Source organism: Hyaena hyaena, unplaced genomic scaffold (assembly GCF_003009895.1).
Source record: "Hyaena hyaena isolate Hyena2069 unplaced genomic scaffold, ASM300989v1 scaffold_250, whole genome shotgun sequence".
Classification (NCBI taxonomy): Eukaryota; Metazoa; Chordata; class Mammalia; order Carnivora; family Hyaenidae; genus Hyaena; species Hyaena hyaena.
The window spans coordinates 1,772,193-1,790,301 of record NW_024080882.1 but is presented as its reverse complement, the minus strand read 5'-3'; the positions used below and the strand labels follow the sequence as shown (position 1 = coordinate 1,790,301).

At 43.1% G+C, this 18,109-nt stretch overlaps 1 protein-coding gene across 3 annotated transcripts in view; it reads right to left on the bottom strand.

Annotated features, from left to right (window-relative positions):
• DTWD2 (DTW domain containing 2) overlaps window positions 1–18,109 on the bottom strand; it is a 169,452-nt gene that overhangs the window by 99,255 nt on the left and 52,088 nt on the right. For 2 of the 3 annotated variants that reach the window (XM_039244951.1, XM_039244953.1), the window contains exon 1: window positions 3,404–3,628. The exons of the other annotated variant lie outside the window; for it this stretch is intronic. In XM_039244951.1, the coding sequence (XP_039100882.1) occupies window positions 3,404–3,621 (218 nt within the window). In that variant the 5' untranslated portion in view covers window positions 3,622–3,628. Of the gene's footprint in view, window positions 1–3,403; window positions 3,629–18,109 lie in introns of those variants that run through there. 3 annotated transcript variants of the gene reach the window in all.

Genomic DNA, 18,109 nt, shown 5'->3' with positions numbered 1-18,109 from the left:
CTTAACTCTTCCCAGTCAAAACTTTTACCACTGTATCACCAACCAGTTTGCCTTTTTTTAATAACCTAGAATATAAATTATTAGAGTTAAAAGCCACCTAATGAATGGGGCACCTGGGTGGCTCAGTCGGTTAAGCATCCAACTTCGGCTCAGGTCATGATCTCACGCTTCGTGGGTTCAAGCCCTGCATTGGGCTTGGTGCTGGCAGCTCAGAGCCTGGAACCTGCTTCAGATTCCATGTCTCCCTCTCTCTCTGACCCTCCCCTGCTCATGTTGTCTCTCTCTCTCAAAAATAAATAAAACATTAAAAAAAATTTTTTTTAAAAGCCACCTAATGAAGTCAAACTTGTGACAACCTTCTAAATGTAAAAAATCTCCAGGGGTGCCTGGATGGTTCAGTCAGTTAAGAGTCTGACTTCAGCTTAGGTCATGATCTCATGCCTGGTGAGTTCCAGCCCCGTATCAGACACTGTGCTGACAGCTCAGAGCCTGGAGCTACTTCAGATTCTGTGCCTCCTTCTCTCTCTGCCCCACCTCCTCTTCCTCTTCCAGAACCCTATGTTCTGTCTCTCTCAAAAGAATAAACATTAAAGGGGCGCCTGGGTGGCTTAGTCGGTTAAGCGTCCGACTTTCGCTTAGGTCATGATCTCGCGGTTCGTGGGTTCGAGCCCTGCGTCGGGCTCTGTGCTGACTGCCAGCTCAGAGCCTGGAGCCTGTTTCAGTCTGTGACTCCCTCTCTCTCTGACCCTCCCCTGCTCACGCTGTCTCTCTCTCTCCTAGAAATAAATAAAAAACATTAAAAAAAAATAAATAAACATTAAAAAATGTAAAAATAAATTAATTAATAATAATAAAATTAATTAAACCAATTAAAATAAATAAAATGTATACTGTGCCAAGGGAGAGAAGAACTTTTAAAAGGTACAAGAATTCACTAGGAAAAGCAAAGTGCAGAAATGTTGGAATGAATCACAATCCTAAAATATTAACCATATGTAACTGGAAATAAGTTAAAATCCACGTCATTTTCATTTTTCCAAAAAGCAGGCTAGGTTAAGGTGTAGGGAGGGAAGAAAGGGCAGAGCAAAGAGAATTTTCAGGGCAGTAAAAATACTTCATATTACACCATAATAGTGGCTGTATGTTATAATGAAATCAAAATATGTACAACACCAAGAGTGAACCCTAACTTAAAACTATGCACACTGAATTATTATGATCCATCCATTTTAACAAATGTATTTCTCTGGCAGGGGACTCTGATAACAGGGGAAGCAACCTGGGGTGGGGGCCGAAGATCGGTCTCTACTCCTTCCACTCAATTTTGTGAATCTAAGACTTCCCTAAAAAATAAAATGTATTAAGGGGAGCGGGAAGTGGATCGGAAAAACTATAAATCGTTGCTAAATGTAGGACACTAATTTTCTTTAAAAAAAATACACCTATATATAGCATTTATATTCAGCAGTTCTAAATAGACTAAAAACTAGATGATAAAGCTAACATGATAAAGTTAGCCTTGGATTTATGTTTGTAATACCTGTCTTTGAGCATCCTATTGACCTTCTGCAAGACTGTTAGGTGTTATCTTTTAACACCTTTAGGGAGCTTGTTTAAATAAATAGTATTTGCACACCACTTCCATTAATCTGCAGTCCCTTCTAGACAAATCATTCATCCTCCTCAAAAGTCTATAGTGAATATCTTACCCTCAATAGTACATTTAGGAGATATAAAAAGATCCTCACACTCAAGAGCCCTTCTTCTCAGGTCTTGCAACCCAATCGTGGGAGAAGGTCGAAATGTCCAACATAAGATACTCCAAGCAGTCAGGTGGTAAAGACATGAAACCAGTCTGGCCTTCTGTTCTCCTTCGAATGCTTTCCCCCTCCCTGGATCCTTGCCATCTTTCAAACTTCAGTATAAATGCTGTGTCTTCAGAAGTATTTCCTGACACCATCCCACTATTTTACGTCACAGCACCCCATTCCTTTGCTTCACTAATAATTTGTTTGCGTTTGCTTTCCGTTCCATAATTATGTATTTAGTTGCTGGTTTGTTGCCTGTATCCAGTAACAGACTGAATACCCATGTGGTCATAGACTGCACCGTATTACCATGAATCTGCAAAGCATTCCATAAACGCTGGTTAAATGAATGCACAGGTCTGAAGCTCGGGACAAAGGTCTGGGCTAGAAGTATTTGGGTAGAGGTGGTAATTTACGCATGAAAACTGGTAAGCTTGCCCGTAGAAAATGTGTGGGGTTATAAGATAAGAGAATCTAGAATCAAGAGCTGAGGAAGCCCAACATTTAGATTTTCAGAAGAGGCAAAGAAGACAAAAGCAGACAAATCAGATAAACCAAGGGAAACCAAAGAAATAGTGTTTCGGGAAGTCGGTATTCAACTCCAGAATGCCGCCAAGAGATCTAGTAAAGAGTGAAGAGACAAGGATCCACTGGATTTCATTTGAGGGAGATTAGTGGTGACTTTAACGAGAGCCGTGTCTGGGCAGGGCAGGACACGATGACAAACTGCTGAGCTATCCATCCCCAGGTGAGGAAGCAGAAGCACTATCTAACCGTTAAAATTGTGGAGGGCAACAGAAAGACAGGTGAAAGATGGAGACCTTCAGGAACCAAGCGAAACGATCCTGAACACCCATAAGGTAAAGAGCATCAAGTAGCTGAACAGCATGAGATGCAAACCTGCAGGGAAAGCAATCCTTGCAATCCTCACCACCCTGAAGGACACCAGCACAACAAGGTAATCCCAAAAGGTACTGAAACAACTGGGCATACTGGGGGCATTCAGTGTTAGTTATGGTTACGTGCTTCATAAATTGTCTCTTCATTAGACTGTTAAGTGCCCAATCAGGGCAGAGACCATGTCTGTGTTATCTGTGCCTGCATTCCCAGGCCCTAGCACGGTACCCAGCACACAGTAGGTGCTCAATAAATGAATTCAGAAGACATTTCTTAACTATTTTCCTAGCCACCCTGTCTCTCTCCTATAATTATTCTTGCTATTTTTTAACCGTGAGATAACTATGTCACTCAAGCATAAAAGTGTTCACTCCTATAAATATTACTGTCATCACCCTTTACTTCCCGTATCATACTCTTAAGTTTCTTAACAGCAGAGTTCATCCCATGACACGTTCAGTGTCTTGCAGGAAGTAAGGCTAAATGTTCATGAATCTGGGAAAACGGCTTCTTACTGAAAGGCTGTGACAGCAATTTCACAGTGATTCCAAGGTCACCAGCGGACACAAGCTCGGAGACACCAGAGGCAGCGCTTCCCTGGGTGGAGCCCGAGTAGCCGCCTTCCCGGCAGGGGGCGCTGCAGCCTCCCCCGAAAGCCGCCGCGGGCCTCTGTCCCCGCCCCCCAGCTCTGCGGTCACCTGCAGCGGCTGCACTCGGGCCTCCGCTCGGCGGGCTCCACCGGCAGCTCCCACAGCGCGTCTGCACAAGCGTCGTCCGCCTCCGCGCCCAGGGAGGTCGCCGCAGGTGCTGTGTCGCCCTCCGACCGCTCCTCGTCGTCAGGGGTCTGAGACCTCGAGGGCCCACGCGGCCACACGACGGGGTCCCCGGGTGTTCGCGCCTGTTTCTGCGGCTCCATGGCAGGCGCCCAGGTCCGGCTGTCACATTGAGTCCTCGCTGCCGCCGGGGGGCGCCACACGCTGGAGAAACCGCCTCGCGCCGCACGGCGTCACGCACGCAAGCCACGTACGGGGGGCGGGTCTCCTAGGCCCAGGCTCGAGGTCCCGCCCCCCGACGGAATCGGGCCGAACCTATTGGTCAGTGCTCAGTGAGCTAGTAGACCCGGAAGCGAAGTGTGGGTTGTCCTAGGAAGCAGGTGGGAATTAGGTACGCCTTTCTGGGACAAGAGAAAGGAATCCCCTCCGCAAACACCTCAGACAGCAAACCCATAATCACCCCCTTTAAAAGTGAAAATTAAATAGAATTCTGCATTTTTCACCGTAGGACGGCAGTTTGAGAATTAAACTGGTTGAGTGCACACCTCACTTGATACACACTTGATGTACTTGATAGCTAAAGACCAAAAAGGGAGAAGTTGTACCAACTGACAGTTGGTCCATTTCATCCAAATTCTTGATCTAGAAAGGCAGGGACTTGTGTCCTGTGTCTTGTACATCTTGATACTCCTTTTCAGTATCAAGCATACCATTATCCATGGATACCAAATGTTCAGTGAGGTTTTTAAATTAGATCTGAAGCCCCTAAGATCAGGAAACAAAGGGCTGAGATTTTATGGATGAGGGGGAAAAAAGGCCATAGAAAGATAACTACTTTGCCCAAGTATTTACAGCTCCTGAATAACAGCAATGTAGGCTGCAGGTGTTTTAAAAGCAAAAATGAAGTCCACCATGGAAGGAAAGCAGAAATACTACTTGCCCAAAATGGGTGCTGATACTTTTCATTTATTAATATTTTATGTGACTTCTACCAGTATTCAACAATTAAACCAAAAATTAGGGGCGCCTGGGTGGCTCAGTCAGTTAAACGTGGGACTTCAGCTCAGGTCATGATTTCTTGGTTAGTGGGTTCGAGCCCTGCATCTGCCTCTGTGCTGACAGCTGGGAGCCTGGAGCCTGCTTCAGATTCTCTTTCTCTCTCTCTCTCTCTCTCTCTCTGCCCCTCCCTTACTTGCTCTGTCTCTCGTTCTTTCTCTCTCTCTCAAAAAAAAAAACATAAAAAAAACTAAACAAAAAATTAAACTTGGTTTTCATCAGTTCTTTAAGTTTGGAGTCATAATTATTTGAGTCTAGAGCTATAAAGGATTAAATATAAAACAAAGTAGATTTACTACTAACAGTAATAGAGGAGTATTGTGTACTTCTTAAAATAGAGTGTTTATTTCAGTATGAGGTTTTCAGTCATCTTAAAACCAAGCTGATGAATAGAATATAGGGCTATTATTTTTAATTACTCTGCATTCTTTCCCACTGGAAACAGCACTTGTCTTAGAGTATTCTAAGAGAGAGACAGAAAAAGGCTGAAAGACCCATCTGGTGATGGATGTAGGAAGGGAGAAAGGACTGACACCTAATGCCATCTGAAATTGAGAGATAATGAAAACCTAGAGACTGTAGAGAGAGAGGTGAATCAGAAAATAAAGAAATATTGGCTGTAGATTTAGGTTGGAGAACCAATTCTTTAACTGCCAAAACGAAATTCTCATGTGACAACCTTTAGACACTTTTCTCTAGTTTCAAGATGTGAAATGTTCTCTTGAGCCATTTAAAGTTCCTCCCAACTGTGAGATATGTGAGGGCAAATCAGTCTTGACAAGCCTACTTATATTTGGCTTTCCGTTTAACCCAATCGGATGTTTGGCTTTACCCTTCAAACTAACAAAAATCCAGTCACTTACCTCTTCTATTACTTCCTCCCTGGTTTGAGCTCCCTTCATCTCTCTTAGATTATTGTCATAGGCACATAAATGGTCTCTTGTTCCATCCTTGCTTTTCTATAAATCTGTTCTCCCAGACGTTGACCAGAATCAAAGAAAACTCCCATGCAGCGGGGATGCAGCCAGAGTTGGGAGAAAAGAGTCATTCAGCTCTCTGGAAAGCAAGAAATTCACCTAATATCCAAGTGTGTTAACCCTGACCTTGAGAAGCCCAAGGAGATATATCACCTACCCAGCAGCTGCTACTTTATGTGAGGTCACCATCCTGGAATAGGCTCATATCAGAATGAAGACCATCAGTGACCCAATATCTGGGAAATGCCAAGACACCAAGAAGGAGAGCAAAAGTTCCTTTAAGGGACACAACCAATTTCTGAGTGCAGGAATGTTGCAAGATCATCTATTAAAACACTAACTTGTGTTTTGTTTATCTCCCAACTCCCAGTGGGTAACCTGGCTTCTTTGCCTCAGGAAAGTGTGAGTGGTAATAACTAAACAGAGACACAACAATATCTGGCCAGTGTGTGGATGTCTGTCTGTATGTGTGTGTGCCTGTGTGTGTATGTGTGTGTGTGTGTGTTAAGGTGTGGATTGATAAGTGCCCTTTGGGTAAGAGCAAAAACCGCTACAAGAAAGATTTCTCCTGACTGGGAGAGAGACAGAAGGCAACCAAAGTCACATCCCCACTCCCACCACTCTCCCAAGAGCTGATTTAACATCCAGATAGGACAAATGAGGAAAAGATTTCATGTGCCTAGAGGGGATGAACCAATTCCAGCCTTGTAAAGATCCTAATGCTCCCTCCAGAATCCATGGGACCAGGAAGTGAAGGACAATGACATCTGACTGTGGCAAATGATGACAGAAGGTTTCAGGAGCTTCCCAGAGGTTTCAACACATGGTAAGATCCTTGAGACCCTGAACGTCACCAGTGAGAGAAAGGCCCTCAGTAATGTCTGGGATTGAATATCCTGCCAGCCCAGCAGAATGAAGATTCAACATTGGATAAAGTTTGATTTGAATGAAATAAATATACATTTCCTGCTGTGTTCACTTTCTATCTATGCTGTAAGAAAAAATTATCACAAATTTTGTGGCTCAAAACAACACACATGTATTATTTTATACCTGTGTATATTAGAAATTGGCCATACATCTCATAGGGCTAAAACCTAAGTGGTGTCAGGTTGCATTCCTTTGGAAGCTCTAAAGGAGAATCCCTTTCTTTGCTCCTCATTCACATTCTTGGGGCCGAATTCAGTTCCTTGTGGTTGTCATTTTCTTCCTGGCTCTCAGCTGAGGGCTGTTCCCAGCTTCTAGAGGTTACTGATGTCCTTTGACTCATAGGAGAAGCAAACTGTTACCTTTCCTAGATCTCTTAGGGTTCTTTTTGGCCCTAGAATTAAATTTGCATAAGACAGATCAACAGATCAGGAGAAAAGCAAATAAATGTATTTAAGAGAAGTTTTCCATGAGCTTGGAGCCTTCATAAGGGATGAGGATCCAAAGAAGTTCTGAAAGCAACTTGCTTTTATTTTAGGTTGAACAAAGTGGCGGGGGGGGGGGGAGTGGTGGAAACGTGGCTCACCTATGCAGGCAGGCTAAAGCAAAGCAAATTATTTCAACATGGTCTGTTTGGAAGGAACTCTCTTGATCTAAACTTCCTGTCCTTGATAATTAGAATGTGCTTACTTTCTGGTGTAGAAAGGACATCTTTCATATAGGAATTTCATCTTCTTGTAAGAAAAAGAAAGAAGGTCCGTGTTTTTCTTGTGTTTGCTCTCTGTCAAGTGCCTTTCACCCCAAATAGTCAGTATGCCCACATTCCATATGTGTTGGGGTGGCATGTTCTGAACTTCTAAGCCTGTAATGGCAGGTTGAGTCTCTGTTATAATTCAAATCTCTCCAGCCTCTTCTTCCATAGTGTTGAAAAGAAAACCACAGGCCCAAAATGGTGTCACCAAAGCCAAGTCTACCAACCTGGGGCTTAACACCTAACAGTATTAGGTTGCTGTCATAGCTTCGCCCAGAAATGTAGTCTTAACTAGTCAGACAGGAATTTTCTGATCAGCGCCAATGAAGTAACCTGTCAGCCAAGCCACATAAAAGGATCCGTATATCCCCAAATGAAGATGATGTCCCCTGAAATAATCCTTTTTCCTTTTTTCTAATTTTTTTAATGTTTATTTATTTTTGAGAGAGAGAGAGAGAGAGAGAAACAGAGCGTGAACAGGGGAGGAGCAGAGAGAGAGGGGGACACAGAATCCGAAGCAGGCTCCAGGCCCTAAGCTGTCAGTACAGAGCCTGATGCAGGGCTTGAATTTACAAACCGAGAGATTATGACCTGAGCTGAAGTTGGAAGCTTAACCAACTGAGCCACCCAGGTGCCCCAATCCTTTCTTCCGTTTAGGACTTCCTGGTCCTGCCTTTACGAACCTTTCCTTCTCTGCAGCCCTTTGGAGTTCCCCTCTACTTGCTAGATGGGGTGCTGCATGATTAATGAATCAATTAATAAAGCCAATTATATCTCCAAATTTACTCAGTACATTTTCGTTGTTTAACAGATGCAGTGGCAGCCTTGGAGTCTGATGTGAACTTTTGACAGCATTCAGGGAAACAAGACACAGTTCACGGGTCCACAGGCCTGTGAACCTTTCTGACTTCACTGTCTCTCTTGCCATTTCTAAGGGCCCTTGGTAAGTCAACACCCCCCCCCCCCCCCCCCACCTCCCCCTGCCTTGGTTGGAGTTTCACTCTTGTTTGAGCTCCTGGAAGGATTTCCCATCCAGGGTCAGTTATTGGATCAGCCTAGGCTAACAAGAGGCTCTAACAGAACACCAGTCCTGTCCCCCTGGTTCAGTCTGCAGTTCTACATTGGAATCCCTACCCCAATTTACTGTCCCAGTTTACTGGGGTTTGCTGGTTTACTCCTGTCCCCACTTCCAGTCAGTCATCTCCATTAGTGGAGTCCACTGGTATGGGCCATGCTGGAAATTGCTAGTAGTGGGCGCAGCGCCTTCTCTCAGACAGTCCCCAGTAAGTTGTAAGCCCCAGCTGTTGTTTCCGTCCTCAGATTCCAGGCTGGGAACAGCTGATAACAGCTACACTTCTCTGTTGGTTTGGAAATCAGTCCACATGCTTGATGTCTGCTGGTTCAGTCATTTCCCCAGTCCCTAGTTCTTTGGTTCTGTCACCAGCTAGACCTCAAGACCTGACCTTTATTGCCCATCCGCTCATACTCACCAATCTCTGTCTCACATTCTTCCTGGCGCTCTTCTTTCCAGCTTATCCCTTAACCCAGACAAATGGAAAACAAAGCCACGCCTCCGGCAATAGAGACTGCCCTGAAAGGACTTCCAGCAGGCCCAGACCACCCACCCAAACCAGTTTGAGCTTAACCCCCTACTCCCTCTCTCACCTGCACAGATGGACTGTGGAGTCATCTCTAGAATGACCTATCACTGGGGTCAGCTAAGCGTCTGACTTTGGCTCAGGTCAAGATCTCACGGTTTATGAGTTCAAGCCCCATGTTGGGATCTGTGTTGACAGCTCAGAGCCTGGAGCCTTCTTCGGATTCTGTGTCTTCCCCTCTCTCTACCCCTCCCCGATTCTCACTGTCTCTCAAAAATAAACATTAAAAGAAATTTTTTAAATGACTTACCTCTACCTTTCCCTCATTTTAATACTAAAATCCCAGCTCAAGGAGGAGCATAAACCTCATTTATACAACATACTCTGTCTGTATAGGTATGTTTTCTTAAATTTATTTTAAGTTTATTTATTTATTTTGAGAGAGACAGAGTCAGCACAAGTCGGGGAGGGCCAGAGAGAAAGAGAGGTAGGCAGAGAATCCGAAGCAGGTTCTGCACACTCAGCTTGGAACCCGATGTGGGGCTTCAACTCACAAAACCATGAGATCATGACCTGAACCAAAACCAAGAATCAGACACTTAGCCAACTGAGCCACCCAGGCACTCCTGTAGGCATGTCTTCTTAAGTCACGTGCATGACATTATGCCACCTCTACATAGGATGACAAGGCTTCCCTATCTAAATATTCAACCTAGGGGCGCCTGAGTGTCTCAGTCAGTTAAGCATCTGACTTCAGCTCAGGTTATGACCTCATGACCTCTAAGTTGAAAGCTTAGAGCCTGGAGCCTACTTCAGATTCTGTGTCTCCCTCTCTCTCTGACCCTCCCCTGCTTGCACTCTGTCTCTCTCTCTCTCTCTCAAAAATAAATAAACATTAAACAAAATAATAGTAAATAAATAAATAAATAAATAAATAAATATTCATCCTAACCCCAAATAAAAGGAAACCACCCACCCTTGCTCTGAGAGTCATGGCTTTGGAAGCCATTCCCTGTCATCTCCTTATTTGCTGCTAATAAAGTTTCTTTGTGCCACAACTCAGCCTGATGCAGTTTGTGACTCACCAAGGAGCAAACTCACATTGGTGCCTTGGTTCAGTTACAGGTACCGCTGGTTTCCACAGTTCCATTTCCTCAGTACTGTTGGTTTCTGTTAATGTACACATGAGGTAAAGGCTTAGCCAACAGAAAAATCATAAATAATAATAGAATGGGACCCTTAAAATCAAAAGAATTAAGTACACTCCCCCTTCCAGCACACCCGCTTATTTTATATCTAAGAACCATTGTCCCAGAAACTACCAAAAATCTACAAGCTCATTTTGTGTCCAAAAGAAGTTTACTTGGTAGCCATCAGGTTGGGGGGCCTCCAAAAAAGGCTAGACAGAAGTGTGACTTGCACCCCATTTCCAGCTAGCATGGCTGGAAAGAAATGTGGGTTAACCCCATGGTCATCTAGGGTCTTACCAAATGGCTGTCAGCCCTCAGAGCAATGACAGCCTAGAAATACAATGGCCTTTATGGGGAATGTTCCAATTAGGAATGATCATTTAAGAAGTACACTTAGGTGCCTGAGTGGCTCAGTTGATAAGACTCTGACTTCAGCACAGGTCATGATCTCACGGTTTTTGAGTTCAAGTCCCAAACTGAGTGAGCTCATGCCCCATTTTGGGCGAGCATGAGCCCCACTTCTCTTTCCCTCTCTCTCTTTCTGTCCCTTGTAGGATTCTCTCTCTCTCTCTCTCTGCCCCTTTCTCATTTGCACCATCTCAATCTCTCTCAAAAAAAAAGTGCACTTAAAAACAAGGGTTCCCAAATTAAACAGAATATGATACCTCTTTTATTTTTTTAATGTTTATTTATTTTTGAGAGAGAGAGAGAGAGACAGAGCACGAGTGGAGGAGGGGCAGAAAGAGAGGGATACACAGAATCCGAAGCAGGCTCCAGGTTCTGAGCTGTCAGCACAGAGCTCTATGTGGGGCTTGAACCCACGAACCATGAGATCATGACCTGAGCTGAAACCGAATGCTTCACCAACTGAGCCACCCAGGTGCCCCAGTATACCTCTTTTAAATGACAAGCAGAAGTCTCCAAAAGGTTTAAAAGTTCCAAAATAGTGTCATTGAAAGATTCTTTGCAAAAAGCTAATGAAAAATTGAAGATGTAAGAGGTACCGGAAACAAGACTGTAAGACTGGCTAACTCCTAGGGCTCCCCTCTCTCCTCCATTGAGTACTTATTCTGCTAACTTTCTGCTGAATTCTTTTTCCACTCTGTAAAGACTAGACAACCATAGGGGCACCTAGGGGGATCAGTTGGTTGAGCATCCAACTTTGGCTCAAGTCATAATCTCGCTATTCATGAGTGAGTTCGAGCCCCCTAAGGGACTCGGTGCTGACAGCTCAGAGCCGGGAGCTGTTACGGAATCTGGTCTGGATCATTCAGCAGAAGAACCAAGTGCACTCGAGATCTTGGAAGGCAGGAGGTTTATTTTACACCAACGGACTCAAAGGAGATCACTCTCCAGAGGTCTGAGCCCAGAGCATAAGCAGAGGGAAAAATTTATAGTCTGTTACTTCTGTATCCCTCATTAATGCCTGCGACAAGCGGGGTGGGAAGAAGAACCCAGGAGGGGAGTCTTCAGTCAGGGACAGGAATTTCCCTATCAGTCCTGTCAGCCATCTTGTTACAGATTTTTCCCTATCAGAGCCTGCTTCCGATTCTGTGTCTCCCTCTCTCTCTGCCCTCCCCCACTGGCACTGTCTCTCTGTCTTCCTCTCTCAAAAATAAATAAAAACATTAAAAAAAAGGCTACACAACCATAAAAAACAGTCTACCAAGTTAATGACCTCGTAGAAACCCCCATATGAACCTCCAAAGAAGGGCCCCCATATGGGATCCTCGCAGACTTTATGAGACTGAGGGATTTTCTGGTAAACAGCTGAAGGGAAACCCTGGTAGATTCCAGAGCCTGTCAAGGGGATCCTGTAAAATCTGGCAGAAGGCAGCAAATGGTGAAAATTCATACCAGAATCAGTTCTCTGATTATCTCTAGTCCAGTAGAAAGAGGAAAATAAAATTTCAAGTTGCCTCTTCCTCTCCAATTCTGGACCCGTTGGTTATTGATCTTTTTTCTCCTAGAGATAGCTATTGTCTTACTTTATGTAAATGAGCTTAGCTTTTTGCCTGCTTGGGACAAGCTAATTATTGGTTCTTTCTTTTGGGTATCTATGGAATTGACTCTGGATCTTGGGAAGATAGTATCCTTTGCACTCTCTTTGAGGACCCCTCTCACATGTGAGCGGAGTTGTTCAGTACCGTCAGAAATATTTAAAATTAGAACTTTGTACCCAGAGGGAAGACAGAAAATTGAAGATAGTGGACTTGGATAGATGATGAACCTACAATGTTATTTCAATTGCAACCCAACTTTTTGAGGAATTGAGAATAATTGTCCTTATCTTACAAATCTTTAGCAAAGCAAAAGTCAGCCCTGGAGGGAATTCATAAGTAACCTATTCCTTTTTCCAGTGGCAAAAATTCTGTTATCTCAAAAGGCTTGCAAATTAGTGGCCTTGGGAAAGCCAATCCTTCTAGGAGGGATTTACCTTCTTCCACTGTCCCTTGAAGTTATAAATCTTATCATGTCTTTGAAATGTAAACACCACCCAAAACTACCTGAAACAGAAGAGGGAAAAGGAGGGGGAGAGGCCTTTTTCAAATAAGAATTATTAAGGGCCACCTGGGTGGCTCAGTTGGTTAAGCACCCGACTTTGGCTCATGATATCACTGTTGTGGGTTCTAGCCCCACATCAGGCTCTGTGCTGACAGCTCAGAGCCTGGAGACTGCTTTGGATTCTGTGTCTCCCTCTTTCTCTGCTCTTCCCCTGCTTGTTCTCTCTCTCTCTGCCAAAAATTTTAAAAATTAAAAAAAAAAGAACAAAGGAAAGGATAGAAAAGAGTTGGTTAAATTGTTAGAGTCTCCATCAGTTTATGAATATCTTAGTACAGTTAGCAAAAAAAGGGAAGTCTTATCCATAGCCTAAAGTCCAGGAACTCCTCCCTATAGTTTTAATAGTAATGCTTTGCTAGAGGGAAAAACAGCCTTAGCTTGACAATAGCTAAGCCTCCAGTAATCTGCAAGTGTTCTTTAGCATATGGAAAATCCCTTTAAGAAACTTCCTCCTGACTTTACCTCCCCAACTCCATAGTATATAACCAGTCACTCTTCACAACCCCAGTGCAGCTCATTCAGCCCACAGGTCCTGTCCCCATGCATTAATAAAAATCACCTTTTTGCACCAAAGACATCCTTAAGAATTCTTTCTTGGTTGTCAGTTCTGAACCCTACCATCACTCCCAAACCCCATCAGAACTAAAAGGGCTTTTGTGCCCAAACTGTAGCACAACGTCCTTAAAATTAATTCCAGAAACAAATACAAATCTCCAAAATTTTCACAAATATTAAACAGAAAAAAGTTTAGCCATCTAGACTAAACAATTGTAACTTATTCCATCCACCAGAAAAACTAATTTAAATTCAACTTCTTTTATATCCAGGGAGTTTTGTACCTATCTTATTTAATGACTTTAAATTTAAAACAAAAGTTATAAGGTCTATTTGCCTCTGTGTGTTCGTGTGTGTCTATATATGTGTAGTAGTGCAACGGACCACAGAGAAAACTTAATTTGCAGCAAATAAGGATACTGAGGGGAATGGCTTCCAAAGTCATGACTCCTGGAGCAAGGGTGGATGGGTTCCTTTTATTTGGGATTAGGATGAATATTTACACTTGTCATCCTGTGTAGAGGTGGGCATAAGGTCACACATATGCCTTAAGAAAACATGCCTATACACACATTGTATATGGTGTAAATGAGTCTTATGCTCCGCCTTAGAGATTTTAGTATGATAATGAGGGAAAGGTAGTGACACATTATTCTAGAGGTGACTCCATAGTCTGTCTGTGCAGGTGGCTGTCAGGGGTTAAGCTCAAACTGGTCTGGGTGGTCTGGACAGGCTGGAGGTCTTGTCAGGCCAATCACTATTGCTGGAGGGGCAGTTTTGCTTTCCACTTGCCTGAGTTACTGGATAAGCTGGAAAGAAGAGCTTAAGGAAGTATGTGGGGCAGAGGTGGGTGAGTATGAGCAGGTGGGCAGTAAAGGTCAGGTCTTGGGGTCCAACTGGTGACAGTAGATGTGTGACATTTTTTACCTCTGGATGGTATTACCAAAATTAATTTGTAAAAGAGCTCTGTGTAATTGGTTTAAATAAGTGGTTGTATACTTAGCATTCATAAAAATTATCAGAAATAGAATAGACACCAACCCAAATACGTTTCAGGTTCAAGTGATCTGGGAAAATAATCAATATGAAGGCTAGATTAAGGTTGATGGTTTAATTAAAACAGACATGCCTTTAAAGTTATCAACATTAAATATAAACTTTTTATTCTGAGTTTACTAGCTACATGAGCTCATTCAAAGTCTTAAAGGATTTAGGGGTTGTGGGAGGAGGGATGGGCTAAATGAGTAAGGGGCATTAAGGAATCTACTCCTGAAATCATTGTTGCACCATATGCTAACCAACTTGGAGAGAAATTTAAAAATAAATAAATTACTAATAAAAGTATAAAAATAAATAAAATGTATGAATAAAGTATTCATACATTTGCAAATCTATAGAATGTTGGTATAACAGTTCACAATTGCTTATAACTTAGTCTTCAGAGGAAACTAAAGTTTCTGAGGATTAAAAATTCCTGAAGTATGTAATTAAAACTACAAGACTTGCAGAAAAGGAATCTTTGGAAAGAAATTTTAATATGTGAGTTTATAGGTAAGAAGAGTTGGAAGTTTGAATGATACATATGGTAATGGATCAGAATTGGAGACATCAGTATAAATTCATGTTTAGCTTAAGGTGTATACAGATGAGGGGCACCTGGGTGGCTCAGTCAGTTAAGCGTCCGACTTCAGCTCAGGTTGTGATCTCACAGTTTGTGAGTTCAAGCCTTGCATTGGGGTCTGTGCCAGCAGGTCAGAGCCTGGAGCCTGTTTCAGATTCTGCGTCTCCCTCTCTCTCTGCCCCTCCCCTGTTCAGGTTCTGTTTCTTTCTGTCACCAAAGTAAATAAACACACACACAAAAGATGGATGTAGATGGTCGATAGAAATATGTATAGACATGTATTGCTCCATCATCTGACAGAGTTCAAGAGCAATAGCATTCCCACAGCAATAAACATACCTACACCCACATCTTGCTTTCTAATGCTATTCTAACAAAAGAAACCAGGGATCCTGGGAGAAATGGACAACTCTAGGACTGGAACAGGAAATATACAAAATGAACCTAGAGCATTTTATAGTGCCAGAAAGGAAGGAAGTGATAAGAATAAAAATAATTTTATGTTTTAAAGTGTTTAATTATTTTGAGAAAGACAGAAAGGGTGAGCACAGAGCACAGAGAAGGGCAGAGAGTAAGGAGAGAGAGAATCTCAAGCAGGCTCTGTGCTGACAATGTAGGGCTGGGTCTTACTAACTGAACTGTGAGATCATGACCTGAGCCTAAATCAAGATTCAGATGCTTAACTGACTGAGCCACCCAGATGCCCCCCAAAACTAACTTTAAAACACACAATAATGGGGTTATGTAAAAGGTGATGAGAGAGCATAAGGCAGGCTAAAGGGGAAGTACAAGCTAGCACACACCCATCCCCAGGTGGGATATGTTTGATATTCCTTGGACATTCCCAGCTACCCAAAAACAGGAAGGGACAAAAAACAAAAGGTTAAACTGATAAGAAACTCCACTGGTGTACAAGAAAAAGGCAATCCCATCAATAGCCTAAAGTCCAGGAACACCCTAGTGTCCTAATGTTAATGCCTTGCTAGAGGCAAAAACAACCTTAGCTTGACAATAGCTAGGTCTCTGATACTCTGTGAGTGTTTAGCGTACAGAAAATCTCTTTGGAAACTTCCCTTTTGACTTTACTTCTCCCAGTCCCATATTTATATATAAAGAGCCACTCTTCACAACCAAGTGCAGCTCTTTCTGCCCATAGTTCCTTTCCCCACGCTTTAACAAAATCACCTTTTTGCACCAAAGACGTCTTTCTTGCTCATCAGCTCTGAGCCCCACAAACCCCATCAAAGGGACACGGGAACCAACTGAAAGAGTACCTTCTGGCCCAACCTAGAACAATTTGAGCCATGAAACAAATAACCCAACATAAAAATAAAAACCTATGAGTTCATACAGATATACAGAAATAACCAAATAAAAAAGTAAAATCAGGGAGAAGACAAATGCTCCATGCAAAAAAACCCCAAATGGTGTATGTAGTTATGTAATAATGTATAGACATAACTTCTCCACTCTTTAAGCATAGTATGTGCCTGGGTGGCTCAGTTGGTTAAGCGTCCAACTTCGTCTTAGGTCATAATCCCATGTTTGGTGGGTTTGAGCCCCACATTGGACTCTGTGCTGACAGCTAGCTTAGAGCCTGGAGCCTGTTTCAGATTCTGTGTCTCCCTCTCTCTCTGACCCTCCCCTGCTCATGCTGTCTCTCTCTCAGGTAGAAAGAAAGAAAGAAAGAAAGAAAGAAAGAAAGAAAGAAAGAAAGCAAGCAAGCAAGCAAACAAGCAAGCAACTTTTGGTTTTAAAGTTGAAGTTCCATACTATGTAGAGTCAGAATCCTTCAGCAGAGAGAGGGGAATAGGTTTTGCTCATCAGCTTCTCTGTAAGCAATAACCCTGTATGTGAGCTCCTCTAGTAACCTGCAAGGACCTTGAGCTCAAGATCTGTGCCTTTCATCATGTTGTGATGTTGTGAACCAGGAGGCTCAAAATGGTGCTATAATTTAGACTGAGATGAAAATATGGAAGGAGAAACCATCATCACAGAATTGTGGAATTCTGAAACCAATGGCCTCCTCAAAGATAATCTTCTATAACCTACTTATATTACAGCTAAGGAAATGGGACCAGATAGTTTAAGTTATTAACGGGAGATCTGCTTCAAGGCAATGCTAGATAGAGCCAGGTCCCCACTTCCTTTCAGGTATTTTCTTAAAAGCATCAACTAAATAATTAGGAGAAATCAGACTATTATAGTGCTTTCTTTTTTTTTTTTTTAATTTTTAATGTTTTATTTATTTCTAGGAGAGAGAGAGAGAGAGAGAGACAGTGTGAGCAGGGGAGGGTCAGAGAGAGAGAGTCCCAGACTCTGAAACAGGCTCCAGGCTCTGAGCTGGCAGTCAGCACAGAGCCCGACTCGGGGCTCGAACCCACTAACCGCGAGATCATGACCCGAGTGAAAGTCGGACGCTTAACTGACTAAGCCACCCGGGCGCCCCTTTATAGTGCTTTCTACGGACCAATCATTCCAGGGAAGACAGAACACAGGACTTACCCATCTGCTGTAGATTTAGACAGTCAAATGTGAATCTCTCTTTTTAAAAATTTTTTTAATTTTTTTTTTTTTCTAGGAGGGAGAGAGAGAGAGACAGCGTGAGCAGGGGAGGGTCAGAGAGAGAGGGAGTCACAGACTGAAGCAGGCTCCAGGCTCTGAGCTGGCAGTCAACACAGAGCCCGATGCGGGGCTCGAACCCACGAACCGCGAGATCATGACCTAAGCGAAAGTCGGATGCTTAACCGACTAAGCCACCCAGGCGCCCCTTTAAAAATTTTTTAAATGTTTTTATTTCTTTTTGAGAGAGAGACAGAGTACAAGTGGGGAAGGAAGAGAAAGATACTCAAAACAGGCCCCCAGCCCTGAGCTGTCAGCACAGAGCCCGACCTGGAGTTTGAACTCATGAACCATGAGATCATGACATGAGCTGAAGTTGGATGTTTCATCGACTGAGCCACCCAGGTGCCTCAAACATGAATATCTTTTAATCAGACAACTAGGGAATTCTGAATAAGGTCTGTAGATTAGATAACACTATTTAGTCAATGTTCATTATCTTGTTTTAAAAATTGTATGTGGTTGGGGCATCTGGGTGGCTCAGTCAGTTGAGTGTCTGATTGAGTGTCTGACTTTGGCTCAGATCATGATCTCATGGTTCGTGGGATCGAGCTCTGCCTCGGTATCTGTGCCGACAGCTTAGAGTCTGGAGCCTGCTTCAGATTCTCTGTCTCCCTCTCTTTGTCCCTCCCCTGCTTGTGCTCTCTCTCTTTCTCTCTCAAAAATAATTAAACATTGAAAGAAAAATGCGTTTGTGTATGTGGAGTAGGGAGGAGGAGAAGAGAGAGACAGAGACCAAATGATAACAAACAGATGAAAAGAAATGCACAGA